General features: G+C 36.1%; 1 protein-coding gene across 8 annotated transcripts in view; it reads left to right on the top strand.

The window, feature by feature from the left end:
- The window catches only part of LOC150102895 (cilia- and flagella-associated protein 184-like), a 423,759-nt gene that overhangs the window by 253,130 nt on the left and 153,789 nt on the right, over nucleotides 1–16,840 (top strand). For all 8 annotated transcript variants that reach the window (XR_016548819.1, XM_090397879.1, XM_090397877.1 and 5 more), the window contains exon 6: nucleotides 4,955–5,074. Coding sequence is in view for 7 of the 8 variants with exons in the window: in XM_090397879.1 (XP_090254005.1) it covers nucleotides 4,955–5,074 (120 nt within the window). In the remaining variant the exon portion in view is untranslated. The remainder of the gene's footprint in view (nucleotides 1–4,954; nucleotides 5,075–16,840) is intronic.

Genomic DNA, 16,840 nt, shown 5'->3' with positions numbered 1-16,840 from the left:
AATTTTTGTTACCAATGGTTACACTTAAAATGTGATGATCAGAACAACTTTCCTCTTCTATAAAGGTGATACTAAAGTCGAAGTAATGTAGAAGCCATATTTTCATATATGAGTAGCCAAAAGGTATCGCACCTTATTATTAAAATACTTTGGATTAGAGTATTCGGACCATGACCTGGTTATCAACCAATCAAACAATCTCACCCAAGGTGAACTCTCACTGCTGGAGAAAGGTCTAAACTACACCATTGCACCGAGGTCAGTAAACAAACTTGATATCATTTATCATATCGAGAGAGAGGTTTAAGATCCCTTCCCACAAATGTAGCTGACAAAATACGCATGGAAACATCCTGTATACTAAATTCAAACAAAAAACTAAGCAGCAACCTAAACAAAACTGGCACACAAATCTCTCAAAAATAACCAAGACATTATAATCACAAAAGCAGACACAGGAAATGGCACTGTTTTTTTTTTAAAAAATGAACCTTTTGGTATCGGACCAAGACACCTACCAAATGGTAAATTGCAACCCCACGAAATGCATCAAAAAGAAAACAACTGAATTAATTAAATCCTTTAACACATGGCCAGAAGAAACAACTAAAAAACTAATACCTCATTATGCCCAAGCGCTCAGAATGTATGGCCTTCCAAAAATACACAAAACAGACACACCACTACTCCCGATTGTTGAAGGAATCGACAGCACGAATTACCACTTAGCCAAAAAATTAGACCCACACTCAAGGAATTGGTAGGTCATTCCCCTTCCTACATAAAAAATAGACAACATTTCATAAACAAAATTAAAAACATTACACTCAACGACCAAGATTTATTAGTCAGCTTTGACATAACTTCCCTTTTCACCAATGGCCCAATCAATGATACTATCTTGCTCCTACAGAACATATTTCCACATGACATCACGGCCCTCTTTGCCCACATACTCTGCTCCAGATATTTCGTGTGGCAAAACAATTTTTACCTTCAAAAAGAGGGTACAGCCATTGGCTTACCACTTTCCCACCCAATAGCTAACTTTTATATGGAAGACTGAGCAACACGCTCTAGAGTCAGCATGCCTAAAGCCCAAAATTTGGCTCAGATACGTTGACAATATTTTCGCCATTTTGCCCCACTGCCGCGAAGCACTAAATACATTCCTTAGCTACCTGAACAAACAACACAAATGTATCCAATTCACCATTGAAATGGAAAAAAACAACTTTCTTCCGCTCCTAGACACTCGTCACACTTCTTTCCTCAGGCTGTTTCGCCTTCTCAATCTACCACAAACCTACACATACAGGTCAGTACATACACAAAAATTCTTATCACCACCAGACACAAAAACTAGGGGTCATAAGCACCCTTAAACACAGAGCTGAAACGATTTGTTCAAACGAACAAACTCTAAACCAGGAATACAAAATCATCAACCATACATTTATGAAAAATGGATACAGTAAAAAACTATTCACAAGATCCTCCACAGAGATACCACTAAAAACAAAAAAGATTTCAAGAATGCTATTGCCATACCTTATGTTAGAGGCATTTCCAAAAAAATAGACACAACACTACACAAATACAACATCAAAACCACCTTTAAACCCCCGACAAAATTAAGACGCCTACTCAGTTCTTCCAAAGATCCTCTTCCACACCTAGCCCACCCAGGGGTTTACAAAATACAATGCACATGTAACCTACCATACATAGGGGGAAACAGGGTGAACCATCTCAATTAGGAAGGACGAACACAAGTGACGCATTAAATACCTCCATTTTAGAAAAACTGGCCTTTCTGACCATGCACTCCAAACATACGGAATTGATTGGAAAGGTACCAAGTCCCTACACCGCACCAAAACCTGGTTCAAGAGGAAATTCAAAGAAGCATGTGAAATGCTCAAACATAATCCAAATCTGAACAAAAATGATGGTCTAACCATTCCAAGGATGTGGAGGACTCATTTGCAATCTTTACAGCAACTAGAACAAGCCAAAGAAAAATCTCTATACAAGAAGACTTGGTGAAGTTTTTTTTTTTTTAACATTCAATAGCAACTTGAACTGTACAAGTCCAGAAGAAAATTGCAGTATAACAATCTGAACTGGACAAATCCAGAAGAATCTTAGTAATCTTAGTACAGGAGGACTTCAGCAGAGTTTATTGTAGTTTTTTTATTTATTAATTATTTATTTATTTTAAAAAATTTTTATTTTTTTTAATTAATTAATTTTTTTTATCACTAGAGGTCAGGCTAAGAAAAAGATTAATTAAAAAAAGATTAATCTACCTTTAACAGAGTAGATTTAATTTACCTTATAGAGTGCAAGAGCATGTAGCGAAACGTCAAGTGTTATTTTATTGATAATAAGTAAAATAATCATTTCAACATTTGTGTTTTGTGTACATAAATTCGGAAATATGAATGCTGATCACCATGTAACCTTAAAAGAAAGAGACCCTGGATTAGAGATAGTTGTTGGAAGTTTTTCAACTTGGTTATACTATAAATTAAAGATACCAAAAAACTATATGCTTGGTTTAATCCTTTATCCAAGTGTAAGCAAAGTTTGCACCTGAAGTATTTTCAGGACAGGCAACTCGTATATAGAAACTAAGAACTGCACACAATGTTATGCATTATGGGAAGGGTCGCTACCAGACTGGTTTCGACCTTTATTGAGGTCTCATGAGTGGGAGCTAATGAGACCTCAATCAATGCGCTCCCACTGATGAGACCTCAATAAAGGTCGAAACCAGTCTGGGTAGTGATCCTTCCCATAATGCATAGCATTATATATGTCTGTAAGGATATGTGCTTTACATTATGGGAAACTAAGGCAAGTGATGTGAAGTCATTAACTTCTACAGGGTTATTCAGAACTCTTGGGCCAAACTTTAAGGGATGATAGAACACACCTAAACAAGCACTTGTTGTCATACAATGCATGGTCCGAACTCAAGCGGTGAAGCACTGGAGGGTGCTTTCCATTGAACACTCATAAGCGCTGGTTTTTGCACACCTCATTATTTCTACCGTGGAGTACAAAAAGGATGGATTCTTTCACAAATGATACCACGGCTGACATGCATTTCATTTGCAGAGCTGCGGATGGGAATGTGAGGGAAGCTCAAAGAACAGTACCGAGAGTAGTTTCCGACCAGACATGTGCCTGATCGTAAAACCTTTCAGCGATTGCACTGGTATCTGTGCTAAATGGGCTCCTTTGTCAGCAGCATGCAAGGAGTGTGAGGATACCACGTGTTACAGAGGAAATTCTATGTAGGATTGCAGATTGTCCCGAATATAGCGCGTGAGCAATTTCCCATGCCGTATACGTGTGCCCCAATCGGTGGTGTGGTGAGTTCTATGAGACGAACGATTACACCCCTACTATGCACAGAGGGTTCACGCCTTGACACCTGCAGATTACCTGCCTCATGTGGATTTTGTACAGTGATTCCTGCAGCAGACTGCAGTGCAGCCGGACTTTGATCCACATGTCTTATTCACTGACGAATGCACCTTTACACGTGAGGGCATATTTAATACCCACAATTATCATGTGTGGGCGAGCAGAAAGCCGCATGCCACACGTCCACATTTGTACCAGTGGCATTTCTCTATAAATGTTTGGGCTGGAATCCTACATGACCATTTGATTGGCCCTTACCTTCTGGCAGCACGACTGAATGGGAGAACATACCTCGTATTTTTACAAGAGGTCTTGCCAGAATTACTGAACCCTGTTCCAGCAAACATTCAAACACATATGTGGTTCCAACACGACGGAGCACCACCCCATTTCAGCGTGGATGTGCGGAACGTCTTGGATGCAACATTTCCAGGACGATGGATTGGTCGGGGTGGTCCCATCACTTGGCCACCATGATTGCCCGATCTCTCATGTCTGGACTTTTTCCTATGGGGGCGCCATATGACAAGCCTAATCTACGATAGCCCCATTGATTCCAATGAGGACCTTATTGCCAGGAGTTCTATTGCCACTGCAGCTGTACGAGAAATGCCTGTTGTTTTCGCCAATGTATGCCAATCACTACGTCGAAGGTGTGCAGCCTGCATTAATGTTGGTGGTCGCAGTTTTGAGCAGTTTCTGTAATTTGTTCAATAAAATTCTTTAATTTATGTTCTGTAATTTCTGCAATTGTTTCAAATCTCCTCTGTCATTCTTGTGTTTCTTCATTTCCTGACACAGTAGTTGCTAATCCCTAGCACTTCACCGCTTGAGTTCAACCATGCATTGTATGATGAAATGTTCTGTCACCCCTTAAAGTTTGGCCCAAGAGTTCTGAATCACCCTGTATATATGAGTTGCCCCACTCCTGAAAATACTTCAGGCACAAACTTTGTTTGCTGACACTTGGATAAAGGATTAAACCAAGTATATAATTTCTTGGTATCTTTAATTTATAGTATAACCAAGTGGAAAAACTTCCAACAACTTTACTCAGCCTTGCATCTCCGTGTGTGTGTGTGTGTGTGTGTGTGTGTGTGTGCGTGCGTGCGTGCGTGCGTGCGTGCATGTGTGTGTGTTATTTCAGCCCAAAAGTGGTTGTAGAATCTATAACATTAGTGTCACACATCGAATCATTTTGGATAATCAGCTGTTCACTCATTAAAAATTTTATAACATAAAAAGTAAATGATTGTTATATTATTATTATTATGCAGTTGAAATTTTTCCATCTGTTAAACATCTTTAATCCAGCTAAATTTTACGTTATAAAACTGAGAGACTCTTAGATAATACTAAATTATGAAAAAGAAAAAAAAAAAGAATTAGCAGTTCACCTGATGTAATAAATTCTTATTTAATATATATATATATATATATATACATATAGAAACTAAAATAAAAAAAATCAAAAGTACAACTTCCAAGTATGAATTGTGTTGTTAATTGATTTCAGCAAGTTGATGAATACCTAAGAAAGGAGCACCATGTTGATCAACATTTAAGAAAAGTAAGACTTGAAAGTTTAAAGCATTATAACAGCCTTTTGAAAACAAGTGCCCAATTAAAAACAGTGGTAAGCATTATGCTAATTAATGACATTATCAGTTGAATAAATGACATGATCACGTTAAAATTATGCTTTGTAATTAAGAGTTCTAAAGGTTCATTTTTTATCATTTATTTTCACTGTAATCACAATAATTAATGATAGCATATTATTATATTATCCGTACTACAACAAAATATGAACAGGGAGCAAGTATGTCTCTAAGTTTATGTTAGTGTCATAAGCAACGTTTCCATGAAAGTATCATTCTTTTCGATCATCGCTATATATAGATAGATAGTTTTTTTTTTTTTTGTCAATAATTTAGTACATCTTGTTATTCATTATACCAGTATGCTATTATGCAGGCTCATATTGTTCTTTAAAAATTCATTGTTAACATTCTGTCGTGTTCATGCTCGCCTGCCACTGAAAATGACCTTAGTCCAAACTTGAAATATTTGGCAAATAAAGTTTTATTTACTAAATATTTAAAATACCTAGGTCTCTACCAATCATGATTTTGTGCTGGGTATCGAAGGGCATGGTTTGCCAATCCTGATCAGCCGTAGTGGTGAAATTGGATGTAATCTTGGTGCTCTGATATATGGATGGTGACTGTCCTACCTGTTTGTCCATAATATTTTATCATTTTTGTCATTATGTCTTATTATAGACAGGTAGGGCAGATAACATCCGTATATCAGAGCACCAACATCCTTGAAGGAGTTGAATATGTTTTTTAATTTGATAGGTGGTTTTAAAAGTGCATTAAGATTGTAAAGGTGTAGAATTCTATTTATTTCATCTGATAACCTTTAATGTATGCAGTAGGTATGGTTTTACTGTAATCTATATTATCTGTAATTTTTGATGAAATTTTATAAAGAACTTTATTGTTGGTATTTTTGCTATAGTTATTGTTTGTAAATGTATTGCTAATAATTTGCTAATAATTTGTAATTCTTGTTTATTAGAGCAAACTGTTATAGGTCTGATTTCATAGGTGTTAATGACTCCTAGCTTTTTGTGAAGGTCGAATAAGAGTTAGCATGTATATATTGGCCAGTATATGTAGGCATGCAGTAGACTCCCTGAAGGAACATGTGTGACCAGTGTATTATTATTATTATTATTATTATTTCCATTCACATATTTCCATTCACAACACTGCAAAAATCGCTTACAAAAATATGCAACACGACATCAATCAAATCACTAACTGGTTAACCGAAAACGGCATATATATAAACCCTGGAAAAACAAAGCTAATGATATTCAAAAACCCCCAAACCCTGCCCATAGAAACTAAATATCTCACTATCAAACATTCATCCTCCTATACACAAAGTGCAGAACCTAAAATCACAACCATCACACAGGTGAAAACAACACGCTACCCTGGAGTTCACTTCGATGCAGATCAAAGTTGGAATAGCCATACAAACTACCTACACACCAAGCCTAGGATAATAGCAAGCAAACTATACAGATTAAAAGATATTGCCCCAACCCACATAAAAATACTAATCTATAAAGCATTATGTGAAAACATTTTAAGATATGCAATCACATCATACACATTCTGCACAGACTACAGACTTAACAGGCTACAATGGTTGCAAGATAAAATGATAAAACTGATATTCTGGGAACAACCCACTCTTATGCAGGAAGCATGGACAAAACACAAAATATTTAAGGTGAAACACTTAGGCCACTACACAGTCATGTTAAAACACTACTACAGCCCAACATATAGAGTAACCAGAACAACATATCAAATAACAAGACCACAGTCAACAAACTACATAACATATAAGTACAACAATCACTACGGCAAAGCCACCCGAAACTTCTACGTACCTGACATGATAAACAAACTGCCGTTCGACAACAGAAACCTAGGAACATACAGAGAGCTGAAACAGGCACTATATAAATATTATAGCGAGAATGAAAATTAGAGCAATTCCTGTTTCTCTCTCCCCCACCACACATACACACACACACACAAACCTACGACAACCCCCCCCTCCCAAAAAACTATCACTACAAGAACACAAAGAAACAAACACACCATGTCTAAATCCAACCCTATTTGCACAACAAAAAAAAAACTGTAATAGCAGTCGAAGTCTTTCAAGCACGTACCAACAAACAGTAAAATCAACACCTGGCTTGTGACCACTATAGGAACACAACCATGAAACCACCACCCTCTGTCATCTATTATCTTCCTCAGATAAGCTCTGCTAAGCTTCGAGGAAGAAAATTACTAACTTGCAAGTATCTGTTATACACACTTGTAATGCATTATAAATATTATATACATATAATTACTACAGCAACTATGTATGCAATTCATCTGAGACATAAAAAATAAAAAAATAAAAAAATTATGTATAATCCTTATTGTAAATACTGTAAATATTATTATTGTATGTAACTTATACTGAGACATAATAAAATGTAAAAAAAAAAAAAAAAAAAAAATTATTATTATTATTATTGAATTTTGTGTGTGTATGTTGCATTACTGCATTGTATCGTGAATTGTGTGCACATTGGTGCCAATCCATATTTAGCTAGTTTAAAAAAAATGTATATTCATATTTATAAAATGTACTCTGCATTTTGTATATCGAATTTTCGTACTGTACAGAAAAGATAATATGTTTTTCATTGTGTGTGTGCAGATACTCTGTGTGATAGTAAACCTTATCATTTTCATTGTAAAAATAAATAAGTCGTTTATATAAAAAAATAAAAAAATAAAAATTATTATTATTATTATTATTATTATTATATTCTAAATTCAAAAATTCTGTATAAACCTTATTGTAAATATTGTAAATATTATTATTGTATGTAATTTATACTGAGACATAATAAAATGTTATAAAAAAAAAAAAATTATTATTATTATTATTATTTATAAAATATTATGTATGTGCAAGTGTTATCTGTTATGTATTATGTATTATGTACAATTGTGTTCAAGTAATGTTTTCAAATATTATATATATATAAAAATAAATTATTATTGTACATATGTCTGTAATTTAACTGAGTAATAATAAAATTAAAAGAAACGCAAAAAAAAAAAAAAAAATTATTATTATTATATGGGCACCTCCATGGAGTCTGAAGACTCATCGCAGAAGACCCAATCTATCCACACAATCTATCATACCTTTCCTTGAATCCATTAACAGAAAAAAAGGACTCAAACCTGACTGTGGCAACCCATTCCACTCATTCACTACTCTCCAAGCAAAAAATCTAGTCCTCACACTCCTACTGACAACACCTTTATTCAACTTCCAGGAATGACACCTTGTTCTGGTCCCTCTAGCTAAATGCTGAAACATTTCCCCTGCATCTATCCTATAAAATTCTTGAAGTAACTTAAATGTTTTTATCATATCCCCTCTTTTTCTCCTATCAACCAACTTCTGCATTCCACACACTTTCAATCTATCCTGATAGGGCACATTCTGCAGGCCACTCATTATCTTGGTCACTTGCCTCTGACTCCTCTCCACAGCTTCCACATCCCCAAGAAACCCAGGGGACCAGACTTGAGCACAGTAATCCAGATGTGGGCATATCAAGGCCTTATTAAGAGGAATTACAACTTCCTTATCTGTACTTGTTAATGTGTTCTTCACTAGCCGAGTAATCTTATGTAGCACATAAGATTACTTGGAGGACATATTGCTACCTTAGCAATATATCCTCTAAACTTTGACTCTCTGTCTACAGCCACCCCTAAATCTCTATTTTCATCTATTTTGCAGAGTACAGTGCCATCAATGTGATAAACGGCTTGTAATCTGTTTATCCCAAATGCATAACTTTACTTTTCTCGACATTAAACTTACACCCATTATCTTTTGCCCATACTGACAGCCTATTTAAATTGTTCTGCAAGCTCTCCACATTGTGTTGATTAAATATTACTCTACCTAATTTTGCATGATCAGCAAACAACTGAATATTTCTTTTCAGGTTATTTCCTATATCATTTATGTATAAATTAAACAGCAATGGTCCCAGCACTGAACCTTGTGGCACACCACTAGTCACCTGTTTTTGCCTCGATTCTACCCCGTCATATACTACGTTTTGATATCTGTCCAGCAGCCACCCTCTTATTCACTTCACCAGTGTCATATCCATTCCCCATTTGTTCTAATTTGTGTAGCAGTGTTCCATGTTGTATTCCGTCAAATGCCTTTGCAAAATCCGCAAAATCATCATGTACCCATTTCCTTTATTCAACTCAGCTGTTACTCTATTATAAAAAGTTAGAAAATTAGTAAGGTATGACCGATTCTTTACAAAGCCATGTTGACCCTCATACAGTATCATATTTTTATCTACCATTTTTGAATTCTCATTTTTGCCTATTTTTCTAGTACTTTTACCACCACGCCTGAGATACCGATCGGTCTATAATTTGCTACTGTAGTCTTAGAACCGCCCTTATGCAAAGGAATAATTTTGCTCTCTTTCCACAACCTTGGAGCTGTGTCAGAGCTGAGACTTAAACAGCTTAGTCAAAAGCATTGCTAGTTGTCTTGCTTATTCTCGCAAAACCCTAGCTGATATTCAATCTAATCTCACAGCTTTATTTACATTGAGATTCTGCAATATTGTAACGACCTCCATTTCATCCACCTCTCTTCCCACATTTGTGTTAGTCACATAGGTTAAAGCGGTAACCTTACTAGGAAGATATATGTTTGCAAAGCTGTCACTCACTAACTCAACTATTTTATTTGCTTCTGTCTTGTTCTTGACCATCTTCACTCATTAAGGTTTATCTTCCATAGTCATTCTTCATCTTACTTGCCACATCTTACTTGCCACATAATGGATGAAGTCTTTGGGATTTCCTTTGGCCTGCTTAGCTAAATTTTTCTCATAATCTGATTTTGCCTTCCTGGCCATGCTGGTCACTGTTCTTGCCTGAGCCTTGTACTGTTCATGAGTTTGCTTGTCACCTTTCTCTTTATATACCTTCCACAGCATTTTTTGTTTCTGCAGCTCGTGCTTAATGATATTACTCATCCATCTAACTCCTACCCGATTTACCCTCCTTACCCGAGGTATACAATATACTGCTTCCTCTAGATCAGGGCTGTCCATCCTGAGGTAATCTGAGGGCTGAATTTAAAAAAAAAAAAGATTTATCTAAGGGCTGCATCACAATTCATATATAGTAATTTGGTGAGCAGCAGCGACACATCCTCAAAAGCTGAAGAAACGAACAACACTAATGGTGTGCTCCCATTCCCCGTGAGCGCCCGAAGCATTCACGTTGGAACAAACCAGTGTGAGAACGCTACTTTGACACATCTAATATTTGAAAAACACGTGGGATGTAAAAACACGAATAAAATTACCAACAGAATCCGTTGGAATAAAGCCACCAAACTCCACCAAAGCAAATTCAAGTTTGAGAAACTTTTCCTCGAATTAGCTGTAGCTCTCACCAACTATCCCAACCTAAACAAATATTGTTGGATCAAACTCCCCATCATATGGGAAACCTTCATCAGCAGACAGTCATCCCAATTACCAAGAACACCTAACCAAAGTCAGTAGGTGGCATAATTGTAGGACTTAAGATCTTGCTGTATCTTTGTGGTTTCTTCCTCTTCGTGCCTGCGTGCACATGTCTAATACAATTGAATTTATTCCTAATGATGCTGATTTGACTTCTGTGTAATATAGGATAATAAGTAAATAATATTATTTATTAATAAATACGTTGTTAATTTGATTAAACTATTTACAATGCTGGAGAATCAAGGTATAAGCCTAAACACTTGTATTGTTATTAGTAATTATGATCACACTAATAGCTTACAAGTATAGTCACAGTAACATAGGGTAAGAAAGAAAGAATGAATGTGGAAGAATAACTTTATTGAATGCAAATGGTACATGAGTGTCGGAAGCTAAGGAGATTGTTCAATTAATGATTGCTCACTTTGCTAAGATATATCAACCAAGTCTATGTAGTATGGTTCTACTGCTACATTGGATGAAGAGTTAGAGGTTCATGAAAATAAGGTTGAAGAGTTTTTGCATAACCTGGATTTGTCATTAGGGACAGGTGGAATATCTGCCCATTTGTTAAAGGAATGTTCAGCTGAATTGGCTAGCCTTTCACATATTTGTATAACTTGAGTCTCAGCTCAGGAATGGAGGGAATGTAATATCAGTTCAAAAACTGATGTGTCTAAGTACCGACCCATTAGTAGTTCTGGTGTGGTAGTGAAGATTTTAGAGAAGTTAGTAACAACTCGCATACAGAAATGGGCAGACAATCATTCTATACTCTGCAGGGAACAGCATGGGTTTACTAAAGGAAGGTCATGTTTTAGCAATTTGCTCATATTTTATAACAACGTTACGGCCGAGTTGGATAAAGGGAATGGATACACTGTAATAATGTTGGATTTTTCTAAGGGATTTGATAGGATACCACACGATAGGCTGTTGTGTAAACTGGAGAATATGGGATTGGAACATAATCTATTGACTTGAATCAGGGGATGGTTAACAGACATCAAAAAGTGGTATACAGTGGGTGTGAATCTGCCAGATTTAAGGTAACTAGTGGTATACCTCAGGGTTCAGTCCTTGGGCCATTATTGTTCAATCTATACATTAATGACTTCAAGCAGGGTCTATCATCAGATTTGCAATTGTTTGCTGATGATGCAAAGATAGGCAGAGCAATCAGGGATGATATTCCTGATACTGATATTCAGCAATTACAAAATGATTTGAATAGACTGGAAATCTGGACAAACGAAAATGGCTATCAGTTTAATGTTAGTAAGTGTAAAGTTATGCACTTTGGCATGATTAGAGTTCCAGCGGCATATTATATTAGCGGGGTTATGCTACAAGAAACTGAAGAGGCAAGGCATCTTTGGTATATTGGTGGATAAGAATTTAAAGTTCAAATGTCACATAGCAAAAGTTGCAAATACAACTCAGAAGATAACTTCTATGTTGAAGCGAACCTTGACATGTCAGGATAAGGAAGTAATTTTGCCTCTTTATAAGGCTTTGATAAGACCATACTTGGATTACTGTGCGCAGATTTGGTCTCTTAGGTTCCAAGGGGATAAAGAAGCTGTGGAAAGGGTGCAAAGAAGAGTTACAAAGATTATATCCGGATTATGGGATTTAGATTATGAGGACAGATTGCGAGTATGTGGATTACAAACTCTAGTTAACAGGAGAAAGAGGGGTGATATGATATAGATCTATAAACTTTTGAATGGGTTATAGCATTTCAAATGATGAGATTTTTCATTATATGGAAGGCAGGGAGAGAACACGGGGGCATCCATGGAAGTTAAGGTTGTTCTCAGTAAAAAAAGGGGTAAGAGCTAGGTTTTTCTCCCAGAGAGCGGTGAGTGAGTGGAATAATTTGCCCCTAGGGGTAGTGAGTGCATCTAGTGTAAATGAATTTAAGGGAAGGTATGATAGTGGGTTGGGTAATTTACAGCCTCCCTCGATGAGTCCTTGACTCCCTGGAGGTCTCAGATAATAATAATAATGATGATAATAAAAAATTACATGATTACATTTTTTTAAAATTCATACCTACTTGTTTACATTATATACATGTGTACGTAATCACATACCTTGGAGAAGGTCCAGCGAAGGTTTACTTAGTTAGTTTCAGAACTATGGTATGTCAGATATGAGGTGAGATTAAACAAATGCAACTTTCATAGCCTTGTGAATAGAAGAGGAAGAAGGTTTATGATTGAGACATATAAGCTGGTGATGGGTTGTTACCAGATTAATGTGGAGAAGATATTTTATAGAGTACAAGGAGGCAGGGTTAGAACTAGAGGCCATCTATGAAGCTGTATAAGGAGAGTGTGAGGAGGGGAGTCAGAAGCCGTTTCTTTGTATGGAGAGTGAATAGTGAGTGGAATGTATTTCCTGAAAGTGTGGTGAGTGCGGAAACTGTGAATGGGTTCAAGGCAGGGCTCGATCTTTTTGCATGGGAGATTATGGACCTCCCACGATCAGATCTTTGACTCTATGGAGGTCAGATGATAATAATAATAATAATATAAATATCATGCTTCTGAAATCTTTTCTGCTGGAAAATCTTCATGCAAAACACACAAGAAGAAAAAAACTCAAGCAATTAATTTTTCTTTATTCCAACTATAGTTTAAAATTTATTAATGGTATTTAATAAAACCATTGCAAGTGTTTAAGAAAAACTAATTATTTCTTGCATCATTTTGCACTGATTATCCTTATGTTACATCTTTCTCTCTAAATATCTTGTTCCATAGTACATGTAGAAGAATTATGAAAATAGAATTTAGTAGAATCTGCTTATTGTGATCATGGATAATATTATCAACTGTCTCAGTTAGTCCCAAAACATACCATTTAAAATGAATTAAAAATAATCTGTCTATTATAATCACAGTTCTGGTTGTTGTTGTTATGAAAATCCTCGAATGTTTTGGCTTTTGCATCTCAAAATTAAGAATTTAACGGTTAATCAGGAGAAAATCTGACAAATCGTCTTTTAATGTTATTCTTTTTCAATCTTGTATCTTCCAGGCAAATGTAGGTGGGTATAAATACAGCCAAATTGTGATTTTTTGAGTTTATTTTCATGCTCTCTTTCAGTAAGTGATTTAAGTGCTCATTAAAACAGCTCTTTGCATTATGGTAGCAAGTAAAAGTAAAGTTTTATCTTTTCAAGCAAAGCAAAGAATTTTGGAGTGCTATGATAAGTTGCCCAAAATGAGTCAGCATAGTGCAGCTGTATATTTAAAAATTTCACAACTACTCGTGTGTAAGATCTTAAAAAACAGATCAAACATTGAAACTTCGTCTCTTATTAATGAGAACATGGATCAGAAGATAGCCCTATCTGGTAAGGATACTCAAGTTGAATTAGCATTAAAAATTTGGTTTATTAGTTAGTAAAAAGAATGCTTTCATTAATGGGCCTTTGATCCATCAAAAAAACAGAACTTGCAAAAAACAATGGGCAAAGAAAATTTCACCCAACTGATGGATGGTTTAACAGGTGAAAAAAAATGAGAGAACATTGTGTACAGTGCATTCATGGTGAAGAAAAAAGTGCTGATTTTTTATCATCTGATGTGTGAATTAAGACTGAGTAGCCAAAAATTATTGCTGAATATTCTCCTGAGGATATTTACATTGGATATTACATGGGGTGCTTAAGGGTCAAAGCTGTATAACTGAGAGGACACCTCCACATAGCCTTTAAAGGAATGCGGAGAACCTACCAGAGCTTCTGACCTAATGTCCAATCCTCACCTTCTCACGGTGCACCCTGTTGGGTATCTACTTGGATACTGAACGAATGAGGATGGGCTGGTAATTTGGGATTTAGCCGACCAAATTGTATTCTTATTGGTTAAACCAAAATAAAAAATGATGGTACAACATGACAAAATTTCATGCTGGCTGGGGCGTCGCCCGGTTAAACAAGGCCCCATTATTTTCGCCAGGGAACCAGGGCGAACAGCAAAAACTCAACTACTGGAACAAATCTGAAAACAAACCCCAACTCAACGTCACCAGAGTTAAAGATCGGTACTATCAATGTAAGAAGCCTGCATGGCAAAGAAATGGAGCTAGCTGAGGAATTAGATAAGTACCAGATCGACATAATAGGAGTGACTGAAACAAAAAAGACCAAAACTGGTGAGATCTTTCTGAGCAATAAATACAAAATGTTATATTCAGGCAATGACAATCAAGGAAAAGAAGGAGTAGCCATAGTATTCAACACAAAATACGAGGCTAATCTTCTTGAATGGCAGGCTGTCTCAAGTAGAGTGATGTGGGCAAATATGAGAATGGGGAACTGGACAATGAGACTTATTTGTGCCTATGGTCCCACAGAAGGTTCTACTAAGGTAGAAGTGAAGGAATTTTTTGATGCTTTAGAAAAAGCAACTGACACAATGAAAAAGGAAAAGTTGGTCCTTGTTGGGGATCTAAATAGCAGAGTAGGAAATGATTGTGAGACATACAAAAATATTTTGGGAAAATTTGGAGAAAAGAGCAAAGCTAATAATAATGGCAAATATCTGTTGGATTTCTGCTCAGGACATGGACTGGTTATTACTCACACCATGTTCCAACATAAAAATGTGCACAAATTCACATGGAGAGAAGAGGCTAGGAATAAGAAAAGTCTCATTGACTATGTTATTGATGATAGTAATATTTTCTCCCTGGTGCAGGACACCAGAGTGTACAGAGGATTTGAAATTGGAAGTGATCACTATTTAGTCTTGAGCAAGATAAAATTGAATTTTATATTGAAAAGAATAACATGTAAGAAAGTTTAAAAGCGAGTAAAAGTTGAGCAGCTCTCAGATGTGAACTGTAGACTAAAATACACAAAGATTATTAAAAAAAAAAAATGAAAGAGTTTGAGAACAGGAATCAAACCTTGGAGATTCAGTGGCAAACTCTGAAGAAAACATTGATTGATTCTGCCAGAGAGGCATGTGGTGAGGTTGTCTGCAAGGATAAAAAAATCAGAACTCCCTGGTGGACACAGGAAGTTAAAGAGGCAGTGAAGGAAAAGAAGAAAGCATATCAAAAGTTCCTGTCAAATAAATCAGCTTGTGCTCTTAGAGAATATAGAGACAAATGCAAGAATGCTAAACACTGTGTAAAACTAGCTAAACAAAGGTCATGGGAGGACTTTGGCAAGAATATAGAAAATAAATATCAAGAAGGTGGCAAAATATTCTGGAGGTTGTTGAAGAAGCTTAGGAATGGAGGAAAGAGTGCTGTAAAAGGAGTTAGAGATGATAAAGGTGACATGAAAACAGGAGAAAAAGATATCCTTGAAGTATGGAGTAATTACTTTGAAAAACTGCTTAATGAAACTAGCAGTGATGACAGCACAGTGGTAAAAAGCACTGACCAGGAATGCAGTCAGGAATACATATCCATACTTGATGTAAAAAAAGCCATCAAAGGCTTGAAAAATGTGTAAAAGCAGCAGGAGTAGATGATATTCGACCAGAAATGCTGAAGTATGGTGGTATAAAAGTCTTACAGTGGCTGCACTGCATAGTTCAGAAAGCCTGGACAGAGGGACAAATTCCCGATGATTGGAGTAGAGCTCTCATAGTACCCATATATAAAAAGGGAAATAAAACTGAATGTGAGAATTACAGAGGTATTTCCCTACTGAGTGTTCCTGGCAAGATCTATGCAAGTATACTCGAGAAACGGTTGAGAAGAATTGTGGAAGAAAAGCTTAGTGAAGAACAAGCTGGATTCAGGCCAAATAGAGGCTGTCAGGATCAGATCTTCACTTTGCGACAAATAGTCGAGAAAACATGGGAATATAACAAAGATCTGTATTTAAGTTTTGTCGATTTGGAAAAGGCATATGACAAGGTGCCAAGAGAGAAGCTATTCAATATGCTGCAGTTATATGGTGTCAATGGGGCTTTATATCAAGCAATACTTAGTCTTTATTTGAGTTGTAAGTCAGCAGTTAGAATTGAAGGAAGTACAGGAAGATGGTTTAATGTTAAATCTGGTGTGAGACAAGGATGTACATTATCCCCTCTGTTATTCATTATCTATATGGATCACATTATGAAGGAAAGTGGTATTAAACATGCTATCAAAATTAGAGATGTTAATGTCAGCTCTTTGCTTTTATGTGGATAATGTTATACTTCTAAATAAATCCGCTACATGTCTGCAAGATTC

Source organism: Typopeltis vanoorti, chromosome 9 (assembly GCF_054136105.1).
Source record: "Typopeltis vanoorti isolate ZY-2024b chromosome 9, IOZ_Tvanoo_1.0, whole genome shotgun sequence".
Lineage (NCBI taxonomy): Eukaryota > Metazoa > Arthropoda > Arachnida > Uropygi > Thelyphonidae > Typopeltis > Typopeltis vanoorti.
Note: the sequence above shows the minus strand (reverse complement) of the source record. Positions and strands in the feature narration are given on the sequence as shown.